This window comes from Astatotilapia calliptera, chromosome 13, assembly GCF_900246225.1.
Source record: "Astatotilapia calliptera chromosome 13, fAstCal1.2, whole genome shotgun sequence".
Taxonomy (NCBI): domain Eukaryota; kingdom Metazoa; phylum Chordata; class Actinopteri; order Cichliformes; family Cichlidae; genus Astatotilapia; species Astatotilapia calliptera.
In genome coordinates, this window is record NC_039314.1 from 8,352,091 (window position 1) to 8,376,986 (window position 24,896).

At 40.9% G+C, this 24,896-nt stretch overlaps 1 protein-coding gene across 6 annotated transcripts in view; it reads right to left on the minus strand.

Moving 5' to 3' along the window:
* Positions 1–988: 988 nt before the first annotated feature.
* The window catches only part of disc1 (DISC1 scaffold protein), a 46,503-nt gene continuing 22,595 nt past the window's right edge, over positions 989–24,896 (minus strand). For 4 of the 6 annotated variants that reach the window (XM_026189844.1, XM_026189843.1, XM_026189845.1 and 1 more), the window contains 5 exons: positions 20,175–20,235; positions 12,116–12,359; positions 10,150–10,194; positions 4,661–4,784; positions 989–1,717 (listed from right to left, as the gene is read on the minus strand). In XM_026189844.1, the coding sequence (XP_026045629.1) occupies positions 1,515–1,717; positions 4,661–4,784; positions 10,150–10,194; positions 12,116–12,359; positions 20,175–20,235 (677 nt within the window). In that variant the 3' untranslated portion in view covers positions 989–1,514. Of the gene's footprint in view, positions 1,718–4,660; positions 4,785–10,149; positions 10,195–11,091; positions 11,128–12,115; positions 12,360–12,672; positions 14,152–20,174; positions 20,236–24,896 lie in introns of those variants that run through there. The other 2 variants (XM_026189847.1, XM_026189849.1) reach the window with 2 other exon arrangements.

A 24,896-nucleotide genomic window follows, 5' to 3' on the forward strand; every position in this document is an offset into this window, starting at 1 on the left:
GGGCTCTGTCTGAAGCTGATAGATGTGGAGATTTCTAGCTTGGCAAGTGGTTTGGCAAACTGGCAGTAATGTGAGAACGGCCCATTGTGCTTCTGCAGAAAAACCCCTGAACGCTCAGCTGTGTTTACAGCCCAGAGCGTGGCACGGCAGAATCCCCCAACAGCCCCCGCTCCAAAAAACACAGAATCAGAAAAAAAAGTGCCGTTCCCATCCCATTTTTCCCTCAACATGCCCTCCGTGAGGCTGCCTACCAATTAGCCACCGCTGCTGCTGAGGTGAGATAACAACAGAAACCCATGTATCCCCCAAAGACCTCACTAGGACCTTTATTACCGTATTGATATCTTCTGCCTGTCACCGCTGCCCTCACTTGCCTGGCAGCGTGCCAGCAAATTTTCTATGAGCGGGGAAAAAAAAAACAATCCATAAAGAGGCTGTAACTCAATGCAAGTAGAAAACAGCAGGAGGCAACATTAGACTGAACGGTACATGCTGTAATTAGTGAGAAACTGGAAGGAATAAATATAAAATAAGGTACAGCTGCTTAGTAAATTTAAAAAAACAAAACAGAACTCAATAATAGGTGAAAGCACAAATATGAATAAAAAAAAAAACACAACCAGTGGCAAACAGAGGGGGAAAAAAAAAACAAAAACAGCAGTTTCTAATCCTTTTATGTGCCCACCGATGTTTTATCTCTCAATAATTCCTACGTAGATGTAATTTGTCCTTTATGTCACAAAAATGTTAAAAACCTAAAGTACGCAATGTCGTTTGAAAACAACGGAAAAATCTAAATATTGCATTTTCCACCCACAGATAATAAAGTGTTCAAGTTAGCTCACATTTTTGTAGCACCACAAACGAGTTACTTCATGGACGCAGTTACAAGAAAGTCCAGTCGTTCAGAACACACACAAAAGTGGCTGGCAGACCAAAATAATAATAATAATAACAATAACAATAATAATAACAATTAATAGGCATACATTTTATGTTATTTTATGTGCAAAACTGTTAGCAGTGAAAACAAATTTTAACGTTTTCCGATTGTCCGCTTGGTGTCTGGTCAAAACTCAAACCAAACCTTCATTTGCAGCCATGGGTTACACAGACTTTAAATCTTGCTTATAAAATGGGACTGTAACAAAAGTGGTGACATTTAAATGCTTAAAAAGTGAAAAATAAATTTGACCTTCTTAAAAAACTGTATCTGAAAACGGTTAAAAAGAAACATCTCAATGTGAACTAGTCGTCAAAGGCACTCTTTTTAAGGGAGAAAGTGTCTCGTGTGTTGTATTTATATCACGTTTCTTCATTTTGAAGCAGGTGAAAAGTTACAGACCTGATCTGATGGAAACTTTCAGCAGTACCACGGCGGCTGCTTGTCGAGTGTTTCGAGTGAGGCTTTACAGTAAATGGATATGGGGTCACTTCTACTGTAAAAGCCGAGGTCAACCTATCAGGTAGCCATTCTGTGTTTAAGTGCTCATAAAACACTGCAAACATCTATTTCAAATGTCCCAGCTGTCACTGAAGTACTGGTCCTCTTCCTCCTCCTCCTCCTCCTCCTCCTCCTCCTCTTCTTCCTCAATCCCATTTTTCATGAGGTCATCCAACTCATTCACTTCCTCCTCGTCCTCTTCTTCCACCTTGAGCTGTGCAAGCATGGTTTGTAAAGTGGATTTTACTTCCTGAACCTCCTTCTCTAAAGACTGTGCGAAGGGAGTTAAGGAAGAATGCTGCTGCAGACACACACACATTAACATGTAAATAAAACGCATGCCAACAGACAAATATGTCACATGTGCCCTGATGTGTGCCCCCTGACGGTTAATGGCAATAGCAGCGGACAGCCATAACGTGATGAAGTCATCAATCTCCGATTTTGGCCCACGAGCGGATTATCGGGACAGATCATCGAGTCATACTCAATTTAACCCCATCCAATTATTCGCTATTCATGAGCTCGTCTCAACCGTGAGGCTGGGTGGCAATGTGGGGACCCAAGCAAACAGACTGCCCAGCTAAATTATTCATAAACCATCAATGAAACGGGATAGAGGCTGTCAACAAGAGGGGGATTGTTTAACCTGCTTAGAAACTCAAATTAATCGTGTGAGTGTCCAGCTTAAGTGGCAAATCAAAGGGATGGCTTTGATGGCAGATGGGGCCTGATGGCTCGTTTTGCTGTCTGAATGGACACAGATTGTCCTCATTCATAATTAAACAGCTATTAAAGAGCTTTTCATGAATACTGCAGAGGGTTCGACAAGACTTTTAGGGCGGCCTAGTCCAAATGGGAAGAAACTGCTCAGAATGATCTTAAAAACCCTTAAAACTAACCACAAACACCGACAGGATTTTGCCCACCCTCGTCTTCATTTTCTTCAATCCCAGTCTCCGCGGTTGTCCATACACCTCCTGTTATTGAGAGCAGGGACTCAATTAAGACCCTTAGACACTGCCGTTTTGATCGTACTGTCACTATGGCAACAGTCCCAGCATCGCTAGTTCAGTTTCTGTTCAATTTTCCTTGCAAACCGACAATACTGTCCTCAAGTGTCCACTGCAGTTCTGCACGAGTGCAGTGACTTCAAATATCAGAAATAAGTGACACATAAGGACATGAGAGCAGAGAGGTGGAAAGAGGTGCGCCGGTCTCTGTCTATCTCCGACTGCCAGGCTGCATTGAAATCATGCAAACAGGGTCTGTGCTGGCCCCTGACAGTACAGTGGGGGACGCTCTAAAAAGATATAAAAGCAGACTAACCACAGATCAACAAAAAGAGCCGGGGAGGGGGGCACTGCAGAACACACTGGTTCTAGAGATCGCCAAATTAAATACACAATTAAATACTGTCCAGCACAGAAAAATTGGACGTGACAGAAACTAAGCAACAGCAGGTAAAGGTGGCAAATTTTCACCACGCCAATGTTGAAATATTACCTTTTGATTCTGTCTTAATACGCCCACCATGCAGAGGGGAAAAGTGGAGCGAGAAAAATACACTAATCTATTTCCAATCAGCCTTCTAATTAGCACAGAAAATGATGTATTGTGACCTGTAATCAGCTTCAACAGTTTGATTTGAGTCATTATCATGGATATTGTAATTTCCTGCAAACCACATCCAGCAAGTGGAAGTGGGCAAATGGAGAAAGGGAGGGGCGGTGAGGACGGGTGAAGAGAGGGAGGGTCAGCTTGGAGAATAGACGTTAAGATATGACGGGGAGTCATTACAGTGACATTCTTCTATCTGCTGCGGCACTGCCCCTGTCGACCAGCTTTAATCTCAGCCCATGGTGACTGGCAGCCCGCATCAGCGGCCCTCTAATAACCTCACATGGACATTTACCGTTTCATTTTGCAGCTGGCACTTCCAACCTGTCGAGAAAAATCCTGTGCACCCAGCTTACATTTGAAGTTGAATGGACAAATAATGTCAGATTAGACAGGCTGATTTTTTCTTCCTTTTTCATTGAATGGTAACGTCACAAAACGCAAACATCAGTCAGTCAGCAGTTAAGCAAGGTAGTTTGAATGTGTACTTTGGAGAGTTGGAAGGTCTTGAGGAAAACTAGGTGTTTCAGATAAATGGACAGACACACATAACTGAGCCCAAGGTGTGAATTATCAGGTCAGTCATGCAAGAGTAATATAGGACAGCGAACTCATTGCAACAAGGAAAACTTGGTGGTTCAAATCGGGCTGACTGCAATCACTCTCAGACTGATTGGTAAAGGTTTACAAATAATGTCAATCTAACAGAGGAACTTAGTCAGCATGTCACAATCAATCTGAGCCACTCTAAACTAGCGGTCCCCAACCTTTTTTGCGCTGGTTTATGTCTGACAATATTTTCACGGACCGGCCTTTAAGGTGTCGCACATAAATACAACAAAATAAAACTAGTACCCGTACCAAAAAAAGAAGATTTATTTATAACACACCGGAAAAGACCCAGGGAAACAGAGTTAACGATAAAAACGATTATAAAAAAATAACGCTGAAAACCGATAAAAACCCTGAAAACCACAAATTTCACACCGGAGCCTCAACTTTTGCAGCCCGGTACCAAACAAGTCACGGATCGGTACCGGTCCGTTCCCGGGGGTTGGGGACCGCTGCTCTAAATCAATGAGTGCAACTAATTTATAAAACCGGACTCAACTCAAATATTCTTATATAAAAGCAGGGCTAGCCAGCACCCATGTAATTTGCAATTATATTGCTGTCCTGGAGCAACTATATCACTATTTGTGCTGCAATTTTCTGTTTCATATCTGTGAGACTCTGGCTGGACTCTAAATGTAGTAATTAATGTTGGCAACAGATTTGTGAATTGCACTGATCTTTCACAATTAATTGCCCTATTATCAGAAACAGACTGTAAGTGCCAACTTGACCCCATTCAGTTGCAAACTAATAGCACACTGACTCTGTCTTATTGCCATTTGATGCACCAATGTTGCTCTGTAGACAGCAACTGACTATAAGTTGTAAGAGACCTGGATCTTTTCCAAACAACCATTTCAAAGACACTGGAAGTTCAACACCCACAGCAGCAATGATTATGTTTGTGCCACAGGCTCCAGCCACTGTTTTCCCCACTGTGACTGTAGCATGATGTATATTTACAGTTAATTTAAAGGATATGGGTGAGGGCCTGATCCCGATTCAGTATGGCCATCTGCAGTTCATCTTCCAAGGACATCAGCCTGTTACTGATCTGCTCACAGCGCTCCGTCAGTTCGGTAGCCCCAGTGTCGCTGCACCCATCCTGGGTAAGAGAAGACATGAAGGGTCAACAAGGGAAGTTGTTCAAATATAAGCCTCTGATACTGACAATGATCAAAACTTGTGCTAATCTGATGTAGTTCAACCAAAGAAAAGCAAAGAGTTGGGAAATTCACAGAAGATTTCTGTCTCCTAGAAAGTAACATGCACCAAGCTACAAAAACATTGGCTACAGCTCCCATAATGCAACTGGGCAGTTTTTTTATTAGCCCCTCCTTGCCTGATAAAAATGACAAACCGTGTTTGCATGTGTATAATGCAGCATTAAAACTGCGACAAACAATAAACCTCAAAGTTATCATCGTGCTTCATGTTGCCCTGGGTTAGATGAACTGTTTGCAGGCTCACACACTGACATGTTTATATATTTATATTTACCAACTACAGTATGCTCTTCATTCAGATGACTCTGTTTATTAACAGATTTTTTTTTATTATAGCAGCTAACGTTTTTTTGCCATTCTAACCACTTGCAAGTCTCAGTTAATGTGCAACAAAAAGCGTTTATTCGCAAACACACACCTAGAGGGGCAGTGTTTACAACATTAAGAGATATCTGCATATTACATGATGCTACAAGGCTGGGTGCATTTTGAAGAATGGCAGGGATGTCAGGTTGGTGGAAGTTCAGAGTGCAGTAGGGCAGAGCATTCGGGGAGCAACGCTGGCCATAATTAGAACAGCCCCCTTTGCAGACATTGTGTCCTAGTTTCTTCTCTCTTATCAAGCATAGAGAACACAAACGCACACCCAAGAGTACACGCACACTCACTTCAAGCAAACAGACACACACACGCACACAGACTCAGTGTTCTCCTTAAACAACACAAAGAGTCTAATCTGACTCATAGCTGCAGGTTAAAAGAAAAAGAAAAAAAAAATCAACTCCCTGCAGCTCAGAGGTGTCAGAACAATCACTGAAAAGTCGCGTCTCTGGTCTCTGCCCTGGAATAGCTCTCCCACTCTGGATGATGTAACACCAGAAAAGAAACGTACCACAACAGCAAGTGTTGGGGGCGGCAATATGTGCGAGACATCCTGACACAATTAAGGAATTAAGCGAGATTTTTTCAATGCAGAGAGGCCCACAGGAAACAGCATTCAGAGAAAAGATATTTTAGCGCTTGAGGAACTTTGAATGAACAAACGATCACTGTCACAAGTCTCTCCTCTGGCTTCACTTCACCTCGTCCTGGATCTTTTCCCCTCAACAGATTCAGTGAGCTGTTTGTTTATCCAGGTTAGGGGCTTCTCCAGCAGATAAGGGCCCTGGGTTTGTGTAGCTAATTGATTCTTTACTTTCCAGCCTTCAGTCAGCTTTTGTAAAGTCAATACAACCACAGGACAGAAAACAAAAGCTCCCCGTGCAGAATGACACTCTTTAAAAGACACGCCTGACAGGTTGTTTAAAAGCCATTAAAACAAAAACAAAATCTTTAAAAAAATAAAATCACAAATTGTAATGTTGCTCCAGGTGGTGATCAAAACAGCTTTCTTCGCTATCTCTGCCTTTGACAAACAAGGCGACAGATTTCACCGACATGTCAATTTGCATAATAGAATCGCAGGCTTGCGTGTATTGGCGTGTTGATTTCTGTTGTACATTAGCGCTAATGTTATTAAACCAAAGTAAACAAAGCAGACTGGGGGAGCGTGGTGTTGAGGAAATTATTTAGGAATTCAATATTCAAACTCATGTATGCAGTTGTATGATTATTTAAGCAATAATGAATGAGAGGCAGCAGGTAATTGTGCATGCTCCCATGGGTGCTGTTCTACCCACTTTGCACCAGGCGGACAATACAAAGCAATATTATTGCACTGGCATAGCACTCAAGGCAGTATTTGCTTAAAAAATACAGTGGCTAATTTATTTTAAATAAGAAACTTGGAGTGCCTGACTTTTTTATAAAAAAAATAATAATAATAAAAACTAAATGAATATAAATGAAAGGCCAGTAATACGGCGGTTCATGCCAAACAAGTTCAGCAGGAGGTAAAAGTCTGTATTTTGCAGCATATTGTAAACAGCAGATCAAACGTAAATCAAGATTTTAGCCTCGTTAATGCGTTAAGTACTTTTTTTATGTACTGGAAAACACATCAAAAATACATCAAACAAATTTCGTATAAGAACCTTTAGTGTGTTGTCTTGTCTTTTGGTCCCTGCATTCACACGGGTTCTATTTCTCTCCTACCTTTTGGTAGCCAGCTGTCTGCAGTGGAAGTTACAGAAATCTTATTTCAAATTTGGAGGTGAAACGTTCAAGGACATCGTCACAGTAAAATGCCAAAAAAATAGGTGTCTCTCAGTGAACAGCAGCCTGCAAGTTACGCACATCCACGACACCGCTGCTGAAGGAAAGCTATTAGCTCATACTTGAAGTACTTTCTAAGTTACTTTTCTTAACAATGATCAATTTCTGGTATATTCAAGTTGCAGCTCCCTTGTAATGTGAAAGGTTGCTTCTTAGGTTTCAACACTAATCCTTACCAGCAAATACGTCTGCAAAGGAACATTGTATACAAATATGTGCAGTAATAAGAGAATTCAGTACTGCAGTTATTTTATTACATATTCTCAAGGCAGTATGTAGGTTGAGCCCCAAAAAGTCGGCATGCATCATATGTTCAAATGCTTCCCAGACGTGCCATAAATGCACACAGCTGTCCCAAAATCCAAACCATAAAGAAATTAGACAAAGCTGTAAATCATTTCCTTATTTTGCGGTTTACGTTGAAGTTCAAATCGAGGATCAGAATGGAGTAGAGAGGTGTTTCAAGTGACTTTGAATGTGGCAGTAGAAACTTGGGCTCTATTTTACTTTTTCCTAAAAGCAAAGTTTACAATGTGTGTAATGTTTAACACCAAGCTGACGGTAACTTTGGGGAAGTCACTCAAATAAGCTTTGCCAAAACAAAGAAAAATCTTTTCTTTCCTTTTCCCCTCATCTTTCTAGAGCTGTAACTGTCATTTCTACCTGACCTTAATGATTTTGCTTTTCATTGTGGGACAATAGCTGCCATCAACAAAGAACTACAAAAATCAGCCCTTTTATAGTGCGCAGGATTGAGTATACTTAATTTTGTCGCTATTCAAATGTGAAGTGGAATTTGAATACAGCTTCAGTTTTTGAGCACTTCTGTCCTACACTGCAGGATTCTCCACAATTGTTTAGTTTGGGGGAAAAAAAACCATCAAGCTATGTTTTTTCTTTGTGATGTTTGTTTGGCAATGATCTTCTAAACCTGTAGCTTGACTGACATCCAACAGTACGTGTGCTTCTTCATTTGTGCCTACAAAGTGATACATTTCATTTCAGAGGTGGAAAAGCAATGCAGTGTTAAACATTATAAAACAACCATTAGTATACAGTAGCTCCTGTAATACGAGGTATGATGTAGGAACCTGTTGCAAAGCAGTCAAACAAATCTCAACAGAAACCATTCAACATTCCAGTTTAATGATGTATCTACTGTTGTTCAGAACTATGGGTGAGTGTAACAAGACATATGCAAGGACCTTGAAAGGATAAAAGAACAATTAGTAGAGGTTAGAAGAAAACCGTAGCAACACACATGACCACACAAACTCACACACACCAATCAATCTCCATTGTGGCAGCAGGGCAGCAGCTAAGTGGAAATCATTTACTTAAAGTCATTATGGAAAGGAGAAAGAGGTCAGACGCTCTGCGCGAGGCAGAGAATCGAGCTCCTCCCGATGCTATCACAACACCATCACTGGAAAGATGCCATTAAACAGCTATCACATCATCTGACTCAGTGATGTATCACTGTAATGTCGCTGTACTTTATTGTAATTACCTATTTTAAGGTATCTGGCTTTTTAATAACTACATGTAATGTCATATAAAGTTAGAAAAGGGGAAGGCTTCTCACTTCTACAGCGCCACAGTTAAAATTTCATGTAAATTGATGCTGTCTCTTAAAATAGATTTTAGAAGGTAACTGAGCCAATGTTTGATAGAAGCTTTGGGTGAAATGTTATCACTGGTAATGCAGGTTGTAGCATTGAGAACCTGTTAAACATGACATGCGTCATTTACTGGTTTGAATTCCTGCGAGTGCCACCGTTTACTGAGCCACTGTGTGGCTGTGTGACCTTGTGTAAATTCAAACATAAAGTTACAGTGTGTAAAATCTCACCACTAGATGTCACTAAGATGCAGATTCCAATTAAGCTAATTCTGTTTTCTTACCGTTCCCAATTAAAGCGCGTAATCCTAACTATGGTGGCCACTGTAGGACAAACATGTTATATTCAGCCCAGAGATTAACCTTAAATCTAGACTGTTTTGTACACACTATTGTAAAATATTTAAATAATATCAACATTTGCCAGCAAATCGGGAAATAAAAAATGTTTAAAAAAAAGATATTTTTCAGTTTAATACTTTCCTAAATTTTATATTTTTACCAAGAGTCACCTGAAAATCTATGGACACTGTTGATCTCATAGCAAAATGACTCCAAACCACAGTTTTTGCTCAGTAGGCTTTCTGCCTACTGTTTACCTCAGCTGCCAGTGCTGGATGAGAAACGTCCACATCTACTTAAGGAGGCTGTAAAGCTTTGTGAAAAGGAATCGATGAGTCAGCAAAGCTCACTTCTGTCCAACAACAGCAACAATGAGGTGGGTTTTTGAAGACATGATGTACTTTTGTGTCAGCAAGCGCTGTTGTTTTTGCTGCTGTTAGCCTCTGTTAGCTGCTGTTAGCCAAGGTTAGCTGCTGTTAGCCAAGGTTAGTGATATATTTTTTTAAGTGGATCTAACATTCCTGGACTTGGAATGGCAAATAACCTCTTATACAATGTGACAATGTAACCAAACTGTTTACCAAAAGAGAAGTGCAATTTCAACCCTAACATTAGCTGGATGACAATAAGGATGATCCTTCATATCTGGAGTTTGAAGGCTTGGACGCAATTTAAAATCTGCCTCCTCTGCACACAAATGCCAGTCCGTGGCCACATGCATAAATTGTATTCAAGATAGCAGGACAACATGGTAGATACCACAAAACCTGCCCTTCTGCATTTTTAACAGATTAATTCAATGTTCATGAGGATGCATTAGTTTGCCAGCAGCAGAATTAAGCGATCTGTACATATGAATAGAATATCCTTTTTTTTTTCTATTAAATAAACTCAAAATTGACTGTTACTTATCCCTCATAAGTAACAGTCATAAAAAACATGTTGCAAAAAAGACATGGTGCCTCTCACGTAGATGGTGAAACAGGTGACAGGGGTCATGTTGTTGATAATGTTAGCATTGTACTGATAACATTGAACCACACAGTGATAGTGTTAGCATCACGCACCTCTGGGTGACTATCCTCCATGCAGAACAAAAACTCCTCCAGCTTCTGCAACAAAAATGGGAACATTTGTTGAGGCCACACAGTCGTAAGCCTGCTCATGAATTATTAAAAATACAATTATGTCGGCTGTGTACTGTATGTGTGCAGCATCATCATAATGCAAGGAGGCTGTAATTACTCATCAGCAAAACTGACAACAAGAAAATAGATTAACAGACTCGTTTGTATTGCAGGGTTTTTTTGTTAGCATTCAAAGTATGTAATTTTACATTCTTCACTAAGGAAAAGTAATTACTCTACCTACTGGAGGCTAACATATTGTTTGTGGTTTTAAAAAGCAGAGTGAAAACAAATAATCAGCAAAGTTTTAATTATTATTCTAAATTCAAAAGAGCCTTTTTACTTTACTCTGAGGCAAACACAACTGACCCATCCATAACTCTTCACACAGTATCTGATTGGTTTCAAATGCTGCAGTTTTAAACAACTCATATAAACTGGATTGCCACTGCTATCTCTAATCACATCTCGCAGCAGCGTACAATCTGCCTCACACAGTTTTCGAGGTGCAGATTGTAAAGATTAACCAGCTTCAAGCTCCTCTTTTATTGTTTGTTGCTTTGAGATGAAAACACTCATATCTACCAAGCTAAAATAATGTTTGCTGCCGAACGAAAACAGTACCCACTGAACGTGCCTCTTCTATTTCTATAAGCGACAACAGGAAGGTTATTCTTAAAAGTCTTCATATAAAGATTAAACGTTTTTACATGCCAAAAAGCTTTTTATTGTAATTGTTGCAAAGAAATTCAAAGATAAAGTCATACCCAACATAAATATTACAGGGTGTATTTTGCTACACTGGGTTTCAGGCGGAGGGATTACACAGAAAACACAGCTCACAGGATGAGGACAAAAGAGAGAAATGGCTGGCTGTCTCACCTTTTAGTTCTTGGTAAAATGTTAGGAGGTTCCAGGCTTTAGGAGGAGAAAGAAAAGCAAAGAAAGACAAAAGGGGGAGCAGAAAATAGATTCATGCAGTTTATCATATGCGGTCAAGGAAAGGCAGGAAAGAAGAAGACATTAATGAAAACTGTGTGTTTATGCATGCTAAGGACAGGTCTGTGAGAGAAGCTGAACAGGTTGCAACAGCGGCAGAATTAAACATGGCAATGAAACCCTACAGCTTCCTGTATATTAGATCCAAAAAGAACGAACGTTTGTGCTTGGAAGCACAATCCATCCATATTATATATATATATATATATATACATACATACATATACACACACAGTGCTGGATCTGTTGGCTTTGTTCCTATCTCACACTAGTCAGACTCCGTGGGTGGAGGAAAGTGTGAGAAGAGGAGAGAATGAGTCGGACTCGGCCCTGAGGCAGTGGACCTCAGCTCACTGTGGGATAGACCGCCACAGAGAATTCACACTCACACATGTGCACGCGCACATACATACGCATGCATGCCCACTAAAGCATTTAATCAGGAAGTCAAAGTATTTCCAAACGGTTGCCCCCCTCACGCCCACATTTTCCTCGTTTAGAAATACCTTCGAGCAAACGCGCTAACTGACTGCTGCTCATCTCACTGCAGTCGGCAGAATCTCAGACTCTCACAATGGCTCCATGCACAAACTGAAGCTGTCCTCTCCAGCCAAGCGCTAAGGCTGACAGAGCAGGAAGATTTTTTTTTTTTTTGAGGTTACATTTCACAGCACAGTAAAGAACAGCAAGTATTTCTGAAAGCAGACGGTTCTCATTTGACCTTTCAGTGGCAAATATGGGTTATGTGCAGAAAATATGTAAGACCTCAGTGCTTGAAAGTGTCACTTGGGAAGCCTTCGTATTCAAGAGACTAAATCCCAGCCTTTGTCAAGCATTCCAGCATTTATACGGAGGTGTTTAGATGAATTATACATAGTGTGCTCTTCACAAGACAATTTACTGTTACCTTAGTGAACTCTGAGTTCTGTAAGTTGGCCTCAGGACACCATCGCCCTCCTAAAGCAGTCAGCATGGCACAGTCCTCTTCCTCTTTGGTGCCTGGCTGGGATGGAGGATAAACTGTTGCAGTGGGGAAGTCTTCGATGTCTGCTCCACTGCAGCTGGGAGTCCGCAACTGGAGACCTCGCAGGAAAAGGTGACATGCTTCCAGGTCGGCTTCCCAGATTCGCTCCAAGCTGGGAGACCCATAACTAGCAAGGGAAGGAGACAAGTATGTTATGCATTCTGATAGAGAACTTGATGTTTGCTCTCAGTGCAAGTTTGAGATCAGTATTTAAATCATAAAAGTCCAAGTGGTCAGAACAGGCTTTAGCAGCAGAGCTATCTGGAGCTGTCTGCATGCTGAAGGAAAACTAACATCAGGTATGTTCTTTTATGTTATTCAGTGATGTGAAATTTTAAAAATGTACTACAACATATAGCAAATAGTTGAACTGTAGCATGTAATCAAATACATAAATACAATCTTATATGTTAAGCTATTAAATAAAATGTAGTGTGCTATAAAAGAATGTTAAAATAATACATTGATGCACATCACTCGCATCACCGCAGAGGCATGTGTCAAACATAAGGCCCAGGGGCTAAAATCCACCCTGCAAACACTCATAAATTTTGGACTTGTCGCTTTAACTTTTTTAAAGGTTTTATGGCTTTTTCTACTGATAAGGACCTTTTTTTTCAGCACTATAGAAACTTCTTGTTTTTACAATTTTACACATTTATTTCTTACAATTTATGCCCCAAAAAGTAAAAAGAAAACAGATTTCTTTCATTTAAAAGAGCAGCATCTCTTTGTTATGCAGCAATACTGATATGTACTTTTGAAATTGCACTGCTTTTTTCTAATACTAACATATCTCAGGGATTAAGTGTGCAGTTAAACTTCTTTACACTGACAGAAAGGGGGCATGTCACTGGTCTGGCGCACTTAAGGTCATACTGGGCTGTATTTGGCCCACATTGTCCAGCAAGTTTGACATTCCTATTATACAGGTACAGCAGCATCTCTTCAAATAAAGCACATAAACCTCTGAGTGACAGATGAGAAGTGAATCATTCAAAGAATAAAATTCCATTCACAAAATGTAACAAGAGCGATATTCCTCCTGAAAGGATGCCCTTTACTCAAAAGAGGGTGTGGATGCGTTCGTTTCTCCTGGGGTCACTGAGTACGAGTTCACTGGGAGGGCAAGGAGATTGTTTTATCTACCTATTGAGTTATGATCAGTCAGCCTTCTTCACTCCTTTTCCCCCCGACCTTTGCAGGATCTCAGATCCCAGCAGAAACTAATTAAAGCAGGTAAAAATGGATCGTATATACTTAAAAATGAGTTACACCGTTACTGACTTTAATCTCATTGTTCCATTATTTAGGTTAAGCTGATCACACAAAACAAGCAAAGGTAAATGTCACGACAAGCAGAGGTTTCTATATATATATAAACTTGGGGAAAATGCCCAAAATGACACCACACTTCATCCAGATTACCTCATACACTACATCAAAACAATCAAATACACTTTTTATCAAGAAAACCAGACACACATACAGAGATTCCTTGATTGAGAGACGCTGCCTCTGTGAGGATTGAAGCATTGATCTTTTTATTTTCAGAAACCATTTTCCATTTCCTTTAAATAAAATGCTCCTTCACTGAGTCACAATTGAGGCCTTCTGACCTTTAAAATCTTCTTGTTTATTGACCTTCTCCTTTCAGCAACCTTTAGATAACTAAACATTCACAAATGACCGTGATCTCTGAGCCTTTAATAGATTTTAGGGCTTTTAGACCAAACACAAAAGGCAACAGTTTCCACACTAACTAACACCAACTTTGTTTTTGTGAATCCATGTCATGTAGAAAAATCAAACTAAAGCTGACAGGATGCAGGGAAGACGATGATGGCTTTATAGGAGACTTATCAAATCTCTTAAAGGAAGAAATGTCCTCTGTCTGTCTTCACATGCCAAATTCCAACCTAGGAGGAAATACTCTGTCACAGACATAAACTGAAAATGATTGACTCACAATGGTAGAAAATACAGCAATGTCATTTGCTGAACTCACATGCAAACCCTTATAAAATAGTATTTTCACCTGAAAAGTGCACAGTGGCTCATTCTCCGTGATATATAAACAAACTCAAAGGCAAAATGCACCCAGATGACATTGTTTAATCTCTCCCTCTGTTCATTCTTCTCTCTCTCAGGGTTGAATCACCCGCCCAAAAAAAATCCCCAAAATTGAATGCCACTTGTTTTCCAGCCCATCTCCTGCCTGAAAGGGCTGCCAACCTCTGTACCCTGCCAACGCACGCCTCTCAGTCGTTCTCTAACCTTCATTTGGCAGACAGACAATAGAAAAATTGCTCAGCCCAGTCCCCCACCTCCACCCCCATCACCAATTCGCTGCCTCTGAATTCTGCTACGGTGGGGATGCACCCAATGAGCCGTGCCATTGTTTTTTGTCTCTTCCGAAGTGGAGAGGAACACATGCAACACACAGATATGGGTGAGCACACATGTGTTAACTTACATGCCCATAAATCACTCTCTGTGGGGATAAAAAGCATAAATTCTTCTAAAAATGTCAAAGCTGGCCACATCGATCAAAGCGGCTTCTCTTCAGTGTCAACCACAATTCATTACAAACAACTGGCGCTGGCATTAGGGCTCTGTCTGCTGAAAATTCAGACAACATGTTAGCGCCTAAGCATCCCTGTGATGGTGGCGTCCTGGTGCCCGCTGGTATGAACTCGTCGCCCACGGGGTTAATTGGTGGCAGCCGCTCCGACTGCCATCTGACAGCGGCAGGGTGTGGGCGTGCTGTGCTGCTGATGGCCCAGTAATAAGGAGGAGAAACAGACAGGCACACTCTCTTTCTATAGTATCTTCGCTTCCCTGTGGGACTACTGACTGGCAGGACTCCTGTTTCCCCTCAAGGCATTCAATCCAGACTGCTGCTGAGGAAGGGTTATAAATCTGCTGGAACTTTTAAACGATGGGGCAGTGACCGGGTCCTGCAGGTACCAGCGGGTTCAGTTAGACGTCTCAAGAGAGAAGAGGCACATTATGGGTTCACATCCAGTCTGACCATCATTCAAAAACTTCCCAGGGCTGAAAAGTGAAGCCAACAACCAAGTGCCAAAAGCTGCATATCCTGAAATGGCCACTCGATGCTGGCTCCAAAAGCAAGTCAATCCCCTTGACTCCCGTGTTAAAATGTCCAACTTCACAGCAGAAATAACCTTATTTACAGCCAGGAAAAAAAACAAGTTTTATTTTGTTTTGTCCCTATAGGTTTTGTGAATTTAACTCTAAGTTTTAATATTATTTAACGTTATGTTATGAATTATATTACATGCTTTGACTACCAAAGCAGTGAGCTGTAACTGGTAGCTGTCTACTAGGTGCTACCTCAGCCAATGCAAGTCACTGAACTGGACCTTTTGACCATTTTTTTTATCCTTTTTTTGTTTTGTTTTTTATTTATCTTTCATTTAACCAGTAAAGTTGGACTTTAAGAGATTTAAAAATCTCTTTTACAAAAGTTTCCTGGCTAAGAAAGCCAACAGCTAGCATACAAACTGGAAAAGCATAAACAGACCTGAAGAAAATAAAGAATTAAGTACAGAAACATAACATAAAAAACAACACCTCCTTCACCATATTCTTTATGAGTGTTGTTTGAGGAGTAGGTCATTTTTAGTGCACTACTAACTGACATTAGTAATTGGCCAGTCTGTCAGTATCAGCAAATTTATAATGGACGGTAAATGAAAATTTAACAAGTAAAGAAGAGACCGGAGGAACGCATTTGAATTATGTTATGAGTGTTGACATTACATAGTTTGTCCACCAGAGGGCGTTGTATGATTCACCCAACACAAATGTTTGGAACGGCACAAACACAAGAGCCAGCTAATCGGAGTCCAGTGTACACTACACAACCTGCTGTGACAATAAAACAGGATTATTTTTAAACTGCAGTGTCATATAATCTTAGTAAGAAATCATAAATGACTACATATAACAACTAACAAATGTTGAAGAAATCTATTTATCTGTCAAGTGTTTGAAGGATATATAAGCCTGTATACTATACAGTATATTTTTAAATTGCCAAATATCCTCATCCGACTTAAAAATCTAATATTGACAATTAACACGGTTTGTTGTGCTTTATTAACTGTAGAGATGTCACCAGAACTGACATTTACAATACCTTTAATACCAAGAGGACTTGTTTTATTTTTTTTAGTATTGTTGGTACCATAGGCAGTGTATGTACTGCAAATCTTCCATAAATGGGCTACAACCCTTTGCAGTGTCTAGGCGATGCACCCATGTGGTCTATGAATTCAGCACGCTAACTAAGTTAGGTGCTTTAGCTGGTAAGTTATAACTTCACCCTCTTGTAAAAATACAGTCACTTCTCCTTCTGAAAATATTAACATGACTTAAGTCAAAATGATAAATTTGACTTTTAAAAAAGGGAGTCCAAAACACGTGAGTCGGAGTGGCGGAGACCATCTTTTATATACAGTCTATGGTTATCGGGTTCAGAGCATGAAATATTTTCTCAGATTTTGAGTCATAGTTCATTGTTACATAAAAATCATATTCTGGGTAAAATGAACACCTTTTTTGGTTGTTTTAGAAAAGTGAGAGAAAGGAAATATAATCATTGATGCATTTTTGTTTTTTGAGGAAACCTAAAAGCTATAAAATAAGACTTCACACAATAGAAAGGAAAGGAGATGTGATAATGTTTCGCCTTAACATTAGCCTCACAAATAACACCAGCTGTGGAGAGGTGTTAATAATATAGCGATGGAGGTGTGATAGATGGAGGACTGGGAGGGGTTTGTTTGGTGGATGACTAGAGGAGGTTTTTACAGGAGCCAGATGGGCAAATCCAGCTTAAGTGTTCCAAACACTTTAAAAAAAAATGTGGATTCGTATAATTTGTATATTAAAAGTAAGAGAGGAGCACATTTTATCCCAGTTTTTTCTCATTTAGATTTTCATAGAGCATCTTCAATTTAACTATACATCTCAGCATTTAATGGCTTCTGTGCCAGTATCCGTCGCGTATGATATATGCCGCTCAAATCTCTACAGGAGAATGAATATATAAATGAGGGACAAAAACGAGAAGCATTTCCTAATGAAACATCTGCATAAATGTATTAAACAACTGTGTGGTGCTGCTAATCTGAATAAAATGTTTTTTATTCTGATGACACACTTACAGCATCTGCGCTGTTCTAACATCCTGTTCTAGTCTTTAGCAAGGAAAAGATAATTGGTTTTTTCAACACCATCCGTCTCCACGGAGACCAGACATCTCAGCACACTAATCTGCCTCTCTCCACCCTTCTCCCCTCCTCCTCTCCTCACTTCTCATCACCACGGTACTCTATCAATGGTAATGTACATTAGAGCTGACTGATAACATTTACAGTGGATGATGAGTGCATGTGTGCATCTGTGTGTGTATGTGTGTGTGTGTGTGTGTGTGTGTGTGTGTGCGTGCGTGGGTTAGTGGTGTATGCACATGTGGGGAAAACGGCACATTCAATCAAGGCAAATATGTGTCACTGTGCCAAGCGGGAGCTGGTGGAAGGGACTGGTGTACGCCATAAATCAGAGCTATATTTGTGAATTTATCTAGACCGCCTCTGGTCATGGAGGCCGATCTAAGGCTGAAGAGCCAATCATTTAATATAGAATGTGATGGCCGAGAAAATTAGTTTACAGTCACCCAAGAAGGTGTCCTTGAATGGAAATTCTCTTTTTTCAGAGTGATGTGACTATATCATTGACCCGGCTCTGAAAATTGAAGCCAGTGTGGAAGTCATGGAGTTAAATAAGTAGTTAGGAAGAGGGATGTAAGGATGCATGCACAAGTGTCTCAGATCTGCACTCTTTCTAATGGCAGGAAGGGGGTGACTCTTCAATAGTAAAGAAGTCTTTGGGGGAAAGTCCAAGTAGGGCAACTTGTACTTCTTGTGATGTACAATTCACTTTCATACAACCGAGCAGCATCCTCTGTGTCTCAGTCGGATTCACCCCTCGCTTATGAAAAATAACACCAAACATGAGGCTTCGAAGCAATTCACTGATCAGTGTCTGAGGTCATAGTGTCTACATCCTCCCTTTGCAGAGTCTGTGGGGGAAATACTTATGATTTACAGTATGTAATCATCTGCCCTCGTAGCAAAGGAACTATATACTGTGTTCAAACAGGAACACAGTATATAGCAGCTCCACTGCAAACCAGTTTTACTGGTAATAGTAGTTAATGATGGTTTCCTCGGGGAGCAGTACTAAGCTTTCAGGATTTGTAATCTCAGATGGTTTGCGTAAAAGAAAATTAAAAGGAGATTTTAGACTTAAACATTTTATAGATGTTTTTATAGCTGTATAATGGGGCACACGTGTGAAGAAAATTTTAGTTGCTGTGAGGAGCAGCACTCAGCCTGTGGAAAAGGTTTTATATTGTTATAACATTTTCTGTAGCCCACTGAAGAACTTTAATATATAACCTTGTCAGTTTCATCAGGGTTATCTCAGGTTAAGCTCGGAGACTTTCCTTACAGAAGGCCTGTCGGTGACAGACAGAAGGTCTCCACTGGTGATACCACTGAGTTGTATTGTAACATCTGGCATTTTTATACTCAGTCTTAAATTTTATTCTTGTTTTTAGATGATATTTTTAACGTGTCACACTTTCATTATGCAGTTTCTGTGTTTGATAGTATCCTACGTAGGCTGCTTGTCATCTGTTGTGTGCGTGTGTCTATCTATCTATGTGCCTAGCCCTCAACAAACGTTTTGCCTTCTTTTGTCCTTTATATTTAGGCAGCGATTCATCCCATTCTCTAAAATACTCTGACAAATGCCTCTGCTAGAAACTCAGAAGTGTTGCCATCATACAAACAAAACACAAAGCAGCCATCTGCCCTATTGACAGCGATGGTCCTGAGGCACGATTCCCTGCTGGGCGCTGAGATCGCAACCATGTTGCTCCTTGACCATTCAGACCCCCAGTCTGTGCATCCTTCAACAAGCAAGAGCCCTGCAGTATGTCACTGAGTCCTGGCTCTCATCCAAAGAGGTGACCCTGCCTCTCCAAGGATGCAACACACAAAGCTGTGCCCCCCTACACACACCACAAACAGAGACAAAGGTCAAGTAGACAAACAGGGTCTGTGATAATAAAGGCTTTTGCAAGCTCAAAGTAAACCCATACCACCTAACCTTTTCTCTTCTGAACACAACTAGAATAGACTGAGTGGAAAGAACAGCTCATATGTGGTGCACAAAATCATTACCGGCTATATTTATCCATCTGTAAAACAAAAATTGCTCCAACAACCTGTAGAATAAGAGCCAGTCGCTGTTTGTCTGCCAAAGAGTCTATCCATCTGGTGATTGAACTATAAAAGAAGCACAAGCATCTGTATGGACTCAAATGCTCACCAGGATCCACACTCTCACCTCCTCAGCTCACTCCTTAAGTCAGGTGAGATGGGTGGCAACCCGTAACATGACTTGTCCTTTGTGATTTAGAACCTCTGAGTTCGCAGACGGAAACAATGAACCAGTCAGAAGAAAGATATTGTTTTGTCTAAAATGGTTTATACACAGGAAGAGCGGAAAGGTGGGAGATGAGTTGATGTCAAAGCCTAAAAAAAGGTACAAAAGGTATGTGAGAAGGTGGGAAGAGGAAGACAAATTGTGTAGGTGAGAGACAGACTGCAATGTGAGAAGGGGCTCTAGGAGACAACGGCGTATGAAAAAAAGGTGTGAGAGCATGATGTGGTAGGTGATGTGATGCACTGAGGAGACGTTGCTCTGGTTAGAGGACAGCAGGAGTGAGAGGAAATTCCTTGGAGCCTGCTGCTTTATATACGTCTCCTTGTTTATTAGTCTGAGGAACACAGAGTCTTCGCGTCTGTATTAAAAAGAAGCAGAGAGCACAGAAAAGCCTTACCTGTGCAATCGGTCCTCCAGTAGTTCAATATACTTGCTGGTGTTCTCTTTCAGGCGGCTTTCTGAGTGAGAAAAAAAGAACAAAGAGAACAACAGCACGTTACCTCTAATACTGTTAACATTGACGCATCAATAGCTATGGTATACATGTTAGAAAAGTTAGTTGTCATCACTTGGTGACGGCATTGTGCAGAGAAACTGCAACAGTACACTTCACTTTAGAGGAGCAGCTGGCTTTCTCTTAACACAAACACACAAATGAGGAGAGATCACTGCCTCTACTCTCAGAGGGGATAAAACTGTAGATGGCCCAAGGATAAAAGGGGATTTTATCATGGCATAGTTCTTTATATCTTGCCAGATTTTCTGTGGGGCATGAAGTTGGATGGATTGCTTATGTTGCTTCCTGTGCCCTTCTGCCAGCAGTGAGTTGTGCCTGAGGAGGCTGGTTGAGCAGTAGTCAGGATGGAGAGGAGGACTGAGCTGCGTTAATGAGCTCATGTATGAAACATGAGAATATGCCCTGCCCATAGGAGCTTCCAATCCTTGAGCACAATAGGAATAGGAAACATAGATGCTATCTATATATATCTATAGACAGATAGACCCGAGTTATAACATACAATCCAAACCTTCCTACTCTTCCTCAGTAAAACATAGCTATTCCTATACATTTATACATTCTCAACAATCCATTGGAACCAGGGAGCACTGGTTCCCACCTTGGAGTCAAAGGATCACAGACACTGCAAGACAATAATAATGAGGCTACTCTAAGTGGAAGCTATTGTCTAGAAAAATAGTAAAATACTGAATATAGAGCAGATGGTGTAAAATTTTCATCTAACATTTGGTAAAAAACAATTTTTTTAAAGGGAGTACGATTATATTTTACATGAGTGCATACTCCTACTTAAAATACAAACTTTAATGAAGAACTAGGAAAGCCAAAAACAATTGGGAAACTGTTATGTTTTGTGATGCCGCTTAGGCTGCTCACACAGAGACAAAGTCTGCGGATTGAAATACAATTTGCATCATTGTCTTGATGGTGGTTAATAGACAGCATCAGCTTGGGGGTGACATATTCTCGGGGCCAGGCACAGCAGGAAGAAAAGGAAAATGTCAGCGACAGTAGCGTGACAAACACTTTCCACACTCTTGCACACACACACACGCACACACACACTCCTGTCTGTACTTGAAGGAAGAGCTGAGATGGAGCTAGTTGGGTTATTTATGGGGGCTTGAATGTGGGAGTCACAGGAAGGGATGTTACTCGTTTCAGTCAAAGTGGCCAAATCTGTGCAATCAGAGGCCGCTGGAGAAGCTATCACATATCTGCTGTATGTGGACCAGACAGCTCACTTACCAACCCTCTAATTGCCACGTGAGATCTTATCCTACCTGATAGAGCTTCCCCTATCAACTTCCATTCACGCTGGCTCTGTTAAGCAGCTTGCAAGCAGATAGCCGCTGAATAATACATGGAGGGCATTAAGCCTGACTTTAGCTGGCAGAGAGCGAGTTGCCAAACTGAGCTACAGCTTGAACAACAGCAAGACGGATAGAAACAGATGAAGGTGGGAGATTGACACACAAGTGCATTAACTGTTTACTTAATATTTCTTGCCATGCTATACACAGAGGAGAGTGCGCCGTCCTGTCGCCATGCCAACCAGTGGTAAAACTACGGCGGTTTTTCAGGCGTGACAGATAAAAATAATCTTTTCTTTATAGAATGGGACGAGAAATCAAGCGCGCAGAGCCTCCTCCTGCGCAGAGTGGAACCAGAGCACTGGGTGATATTACCACTTCCTGTAAGACTGCGGGAGGCTGCTGTCATGGGCAGGCAATGCGAATAAAATCGGCACTAAAAAGCCCATAAAGAAGACAGTCGCTCTGTTACTCCCTGATGCGTGCCGTGGCATATTTGGTGTTGAAGGAACTTCACAAAGGCGTTCACAGAGCCCACATCGGAAATTCATGAGCTCAGACTCCCTTCACACTAGTGATCTCAGCAGGCATTAAACATCACTGATTGCTGTCAAGGACCCCGGCCAAAATCGAAAAGGCCATTCATTCATAACGCAAGCAGAACTGAGACACCATTGAAGGATGTGGAGAATGGGTTACTGGGTGCTGCGACAATGTCATTTGCTTTATATATGAATCAGAATTTGTTAGACTAATCGAAGCTAAATTGCTTCAGCTAAATAGCTCTAACACTCTAAGACAGAAAAAGACGAGTCTGATGGTTACAAACTCTGATGTGACAGACAAACCTATGAAGCAGGATGTCACAACTGTAGCAGAGTTTACAAAGTTTCTGTCAGTGTGTCCTGATAAGGGACCCAAAGAGCAGAATGAGCTCAGGAAACGCAAAAAAAGACTTTTTATTTAGGTGGAGCACATAATCCAAGGCCTGGTAAAACAAACAGACACGCAGACCAGAAAACACAAGAGGAAGTCCGCAGTCCAACAGCATGACACAACAGAGAACTAAAACAAACTGAGGCTTTAAATAGACACAGGGAATCAGGAAAATCGGAAACGCCAGGGTGACAAGACACAGCTGAAATTAGTCAGAGACTAATGAAACAGGATAAAACTAAATACAATGCACACAAATAAGAGATGAACAAAGTAAAACAGGACATCACCAAACAGAGATGGAGATTTATCCAGAGAGGAAAAAGAATAAACTGAAACTCCAGGAGTCGCCTATAAATCATGTCCATAAATATTAACAATAACTAGGCTACAAAATATGATGAAAATAAAACTAAGAAAAGCTAAGAATAGACACATGGTGAAACCAAAAGTCAAGCAGAGAATATTCAATAATAGACAGAACTTAAAATTTCAAAACTCAATCACAGTTATGGGTTTTACAGAAAAAAGTTAATATAGGCAAGGTGTTTTCAGTGCCTCCTGCATCACGAGCATTCAAAGAGCTCTCCAACTCTAAGTGAATAATGCGGTCATTTCTTCAGCGCCTTAACAACAAAAGCACCCAAACGTCTGTGAGGCCTTCTTGTTGTCAAACAAATTAGAGGCGGCTCTGCGCTAACAGAGCACCGGTGACATGCTTGTTATAAAAGCCTGTGCAATAATAAGGCAGAAGACAAAACTGTGTGTCTGTAATTGAGCTGAAGGCACTGACTGTGATGAATGTGTTTAAGCTTGGCTAGGTCTGTCTGAGTGTGACAGCGCTGCAGGTAAAACACAAACACGCAGTAGGCATATGGAGCCACTCCCACCATATATACCTGAACCTAACAGCAGCAGAGCTGACGGAGGGACAGCCTGATATAGGACAGATGCTCAATCACCCATGATGCTCTAGCTGTAGCATGCACAGATTGCAGCTGGCATAGCGGAGCATATTGTTGGGTTGTGCTTGAATGCACAACAAAAAGAATCACTTGACAAGTAATTGGGTGTGTGCAAAACTGTAGTTGGGTTGTGTTTTGGTCTTTTTTAAGTGATGGGTGCTAAACTGCTCAGCTGAAATCTTAAGAAATGCTCACTGTCATTGTATGTCAGTAAATAGAAACTGTTTAGAAGAGGCTCTAAACTATATTTCTACTGAAGCAAGCTGCAAATATATTTTTTGTTTTTGACAACTGAATCCAAGAAGCAACATTCCTCGGCAATGAGGAAGTCTCCCAAAAAAGTGCAGAGCACTCTCAACGCTTCACCAGCTCAACAATTCCGCCCCATTAAACATGCATCCTATTATTCCCCGGGTTTCCTCTTGGAACTCCGGGTTAGTACATTTTCACTAAAATGCATCTTCCCCCCCATCATCTCCCACTTGTATATGCGAGCAATATATCATCTTACTCTGGTGTTTTCGTTTAGCTGCAAATTTGTGGCTCATGAGATAAATATACTTAGAAACTCCAGTCGTTTTAGGGGAAATTAAAAAATACAATATTACAGAAATACCAAGTAATTCCACAAGATGGAAAGTCGGCTGCTTTCAGTGTGAGCCAGTGTGGTGGACTGACAGTCTGGCGTTACATCCCAAACCTAACAGCTGCAACATTTTTTGAGCTTTACCGTGTTTGCAGTGCACGTAGAAGAGAAGGAAGGCACAGTAGGGATATAAAACATTTGTTTCAGCGGTATGTAATTGAAGAAAAGACCTGATTGATTGATTGACGGAGCCTGATTGGAGTGGTACCTCAGTCAATTGTGTTTTTGCAGTAATTCTTTCAATGATAAATTCATAATGGAATGACAGGAAGAAAAAAATACTCAATATTGCTGAAACTTCAGAGACAAAGACCAAAAAACATCCTTCCCCCCCCCCAAGTCCACTTAACCACCGTGCCGCTCTCAATCACTCAGATGCTCTTCAGAGAAGAGCTGTCACACATTCCATCATGTTCTCAACAGAAGCACCCTAAAAGAGCCAGAGCTATGAATAAATCATATGTGTCCTCGCCTTTACTGTAAGAGAAAATTGCATTTGTCTAATAACACAGAGTGACTTGTATTGATGTGCACTTAAATCCGACTAGCACCGCATAGTTGGGTTCGAACTGACTGGCTTTAAACTACGGCACGAGCAACAGGAGCTGTATGGAGAAACAATAGCTGGTACAGTAATTAAATGGGTTCCAGTTGAGCCGCGTGAAGCAGAAAACAAGAGAACTGCTGGCATTGTAACAATGGCAGTGAACAGGCATTACCACACTACTTGGCTAAATGA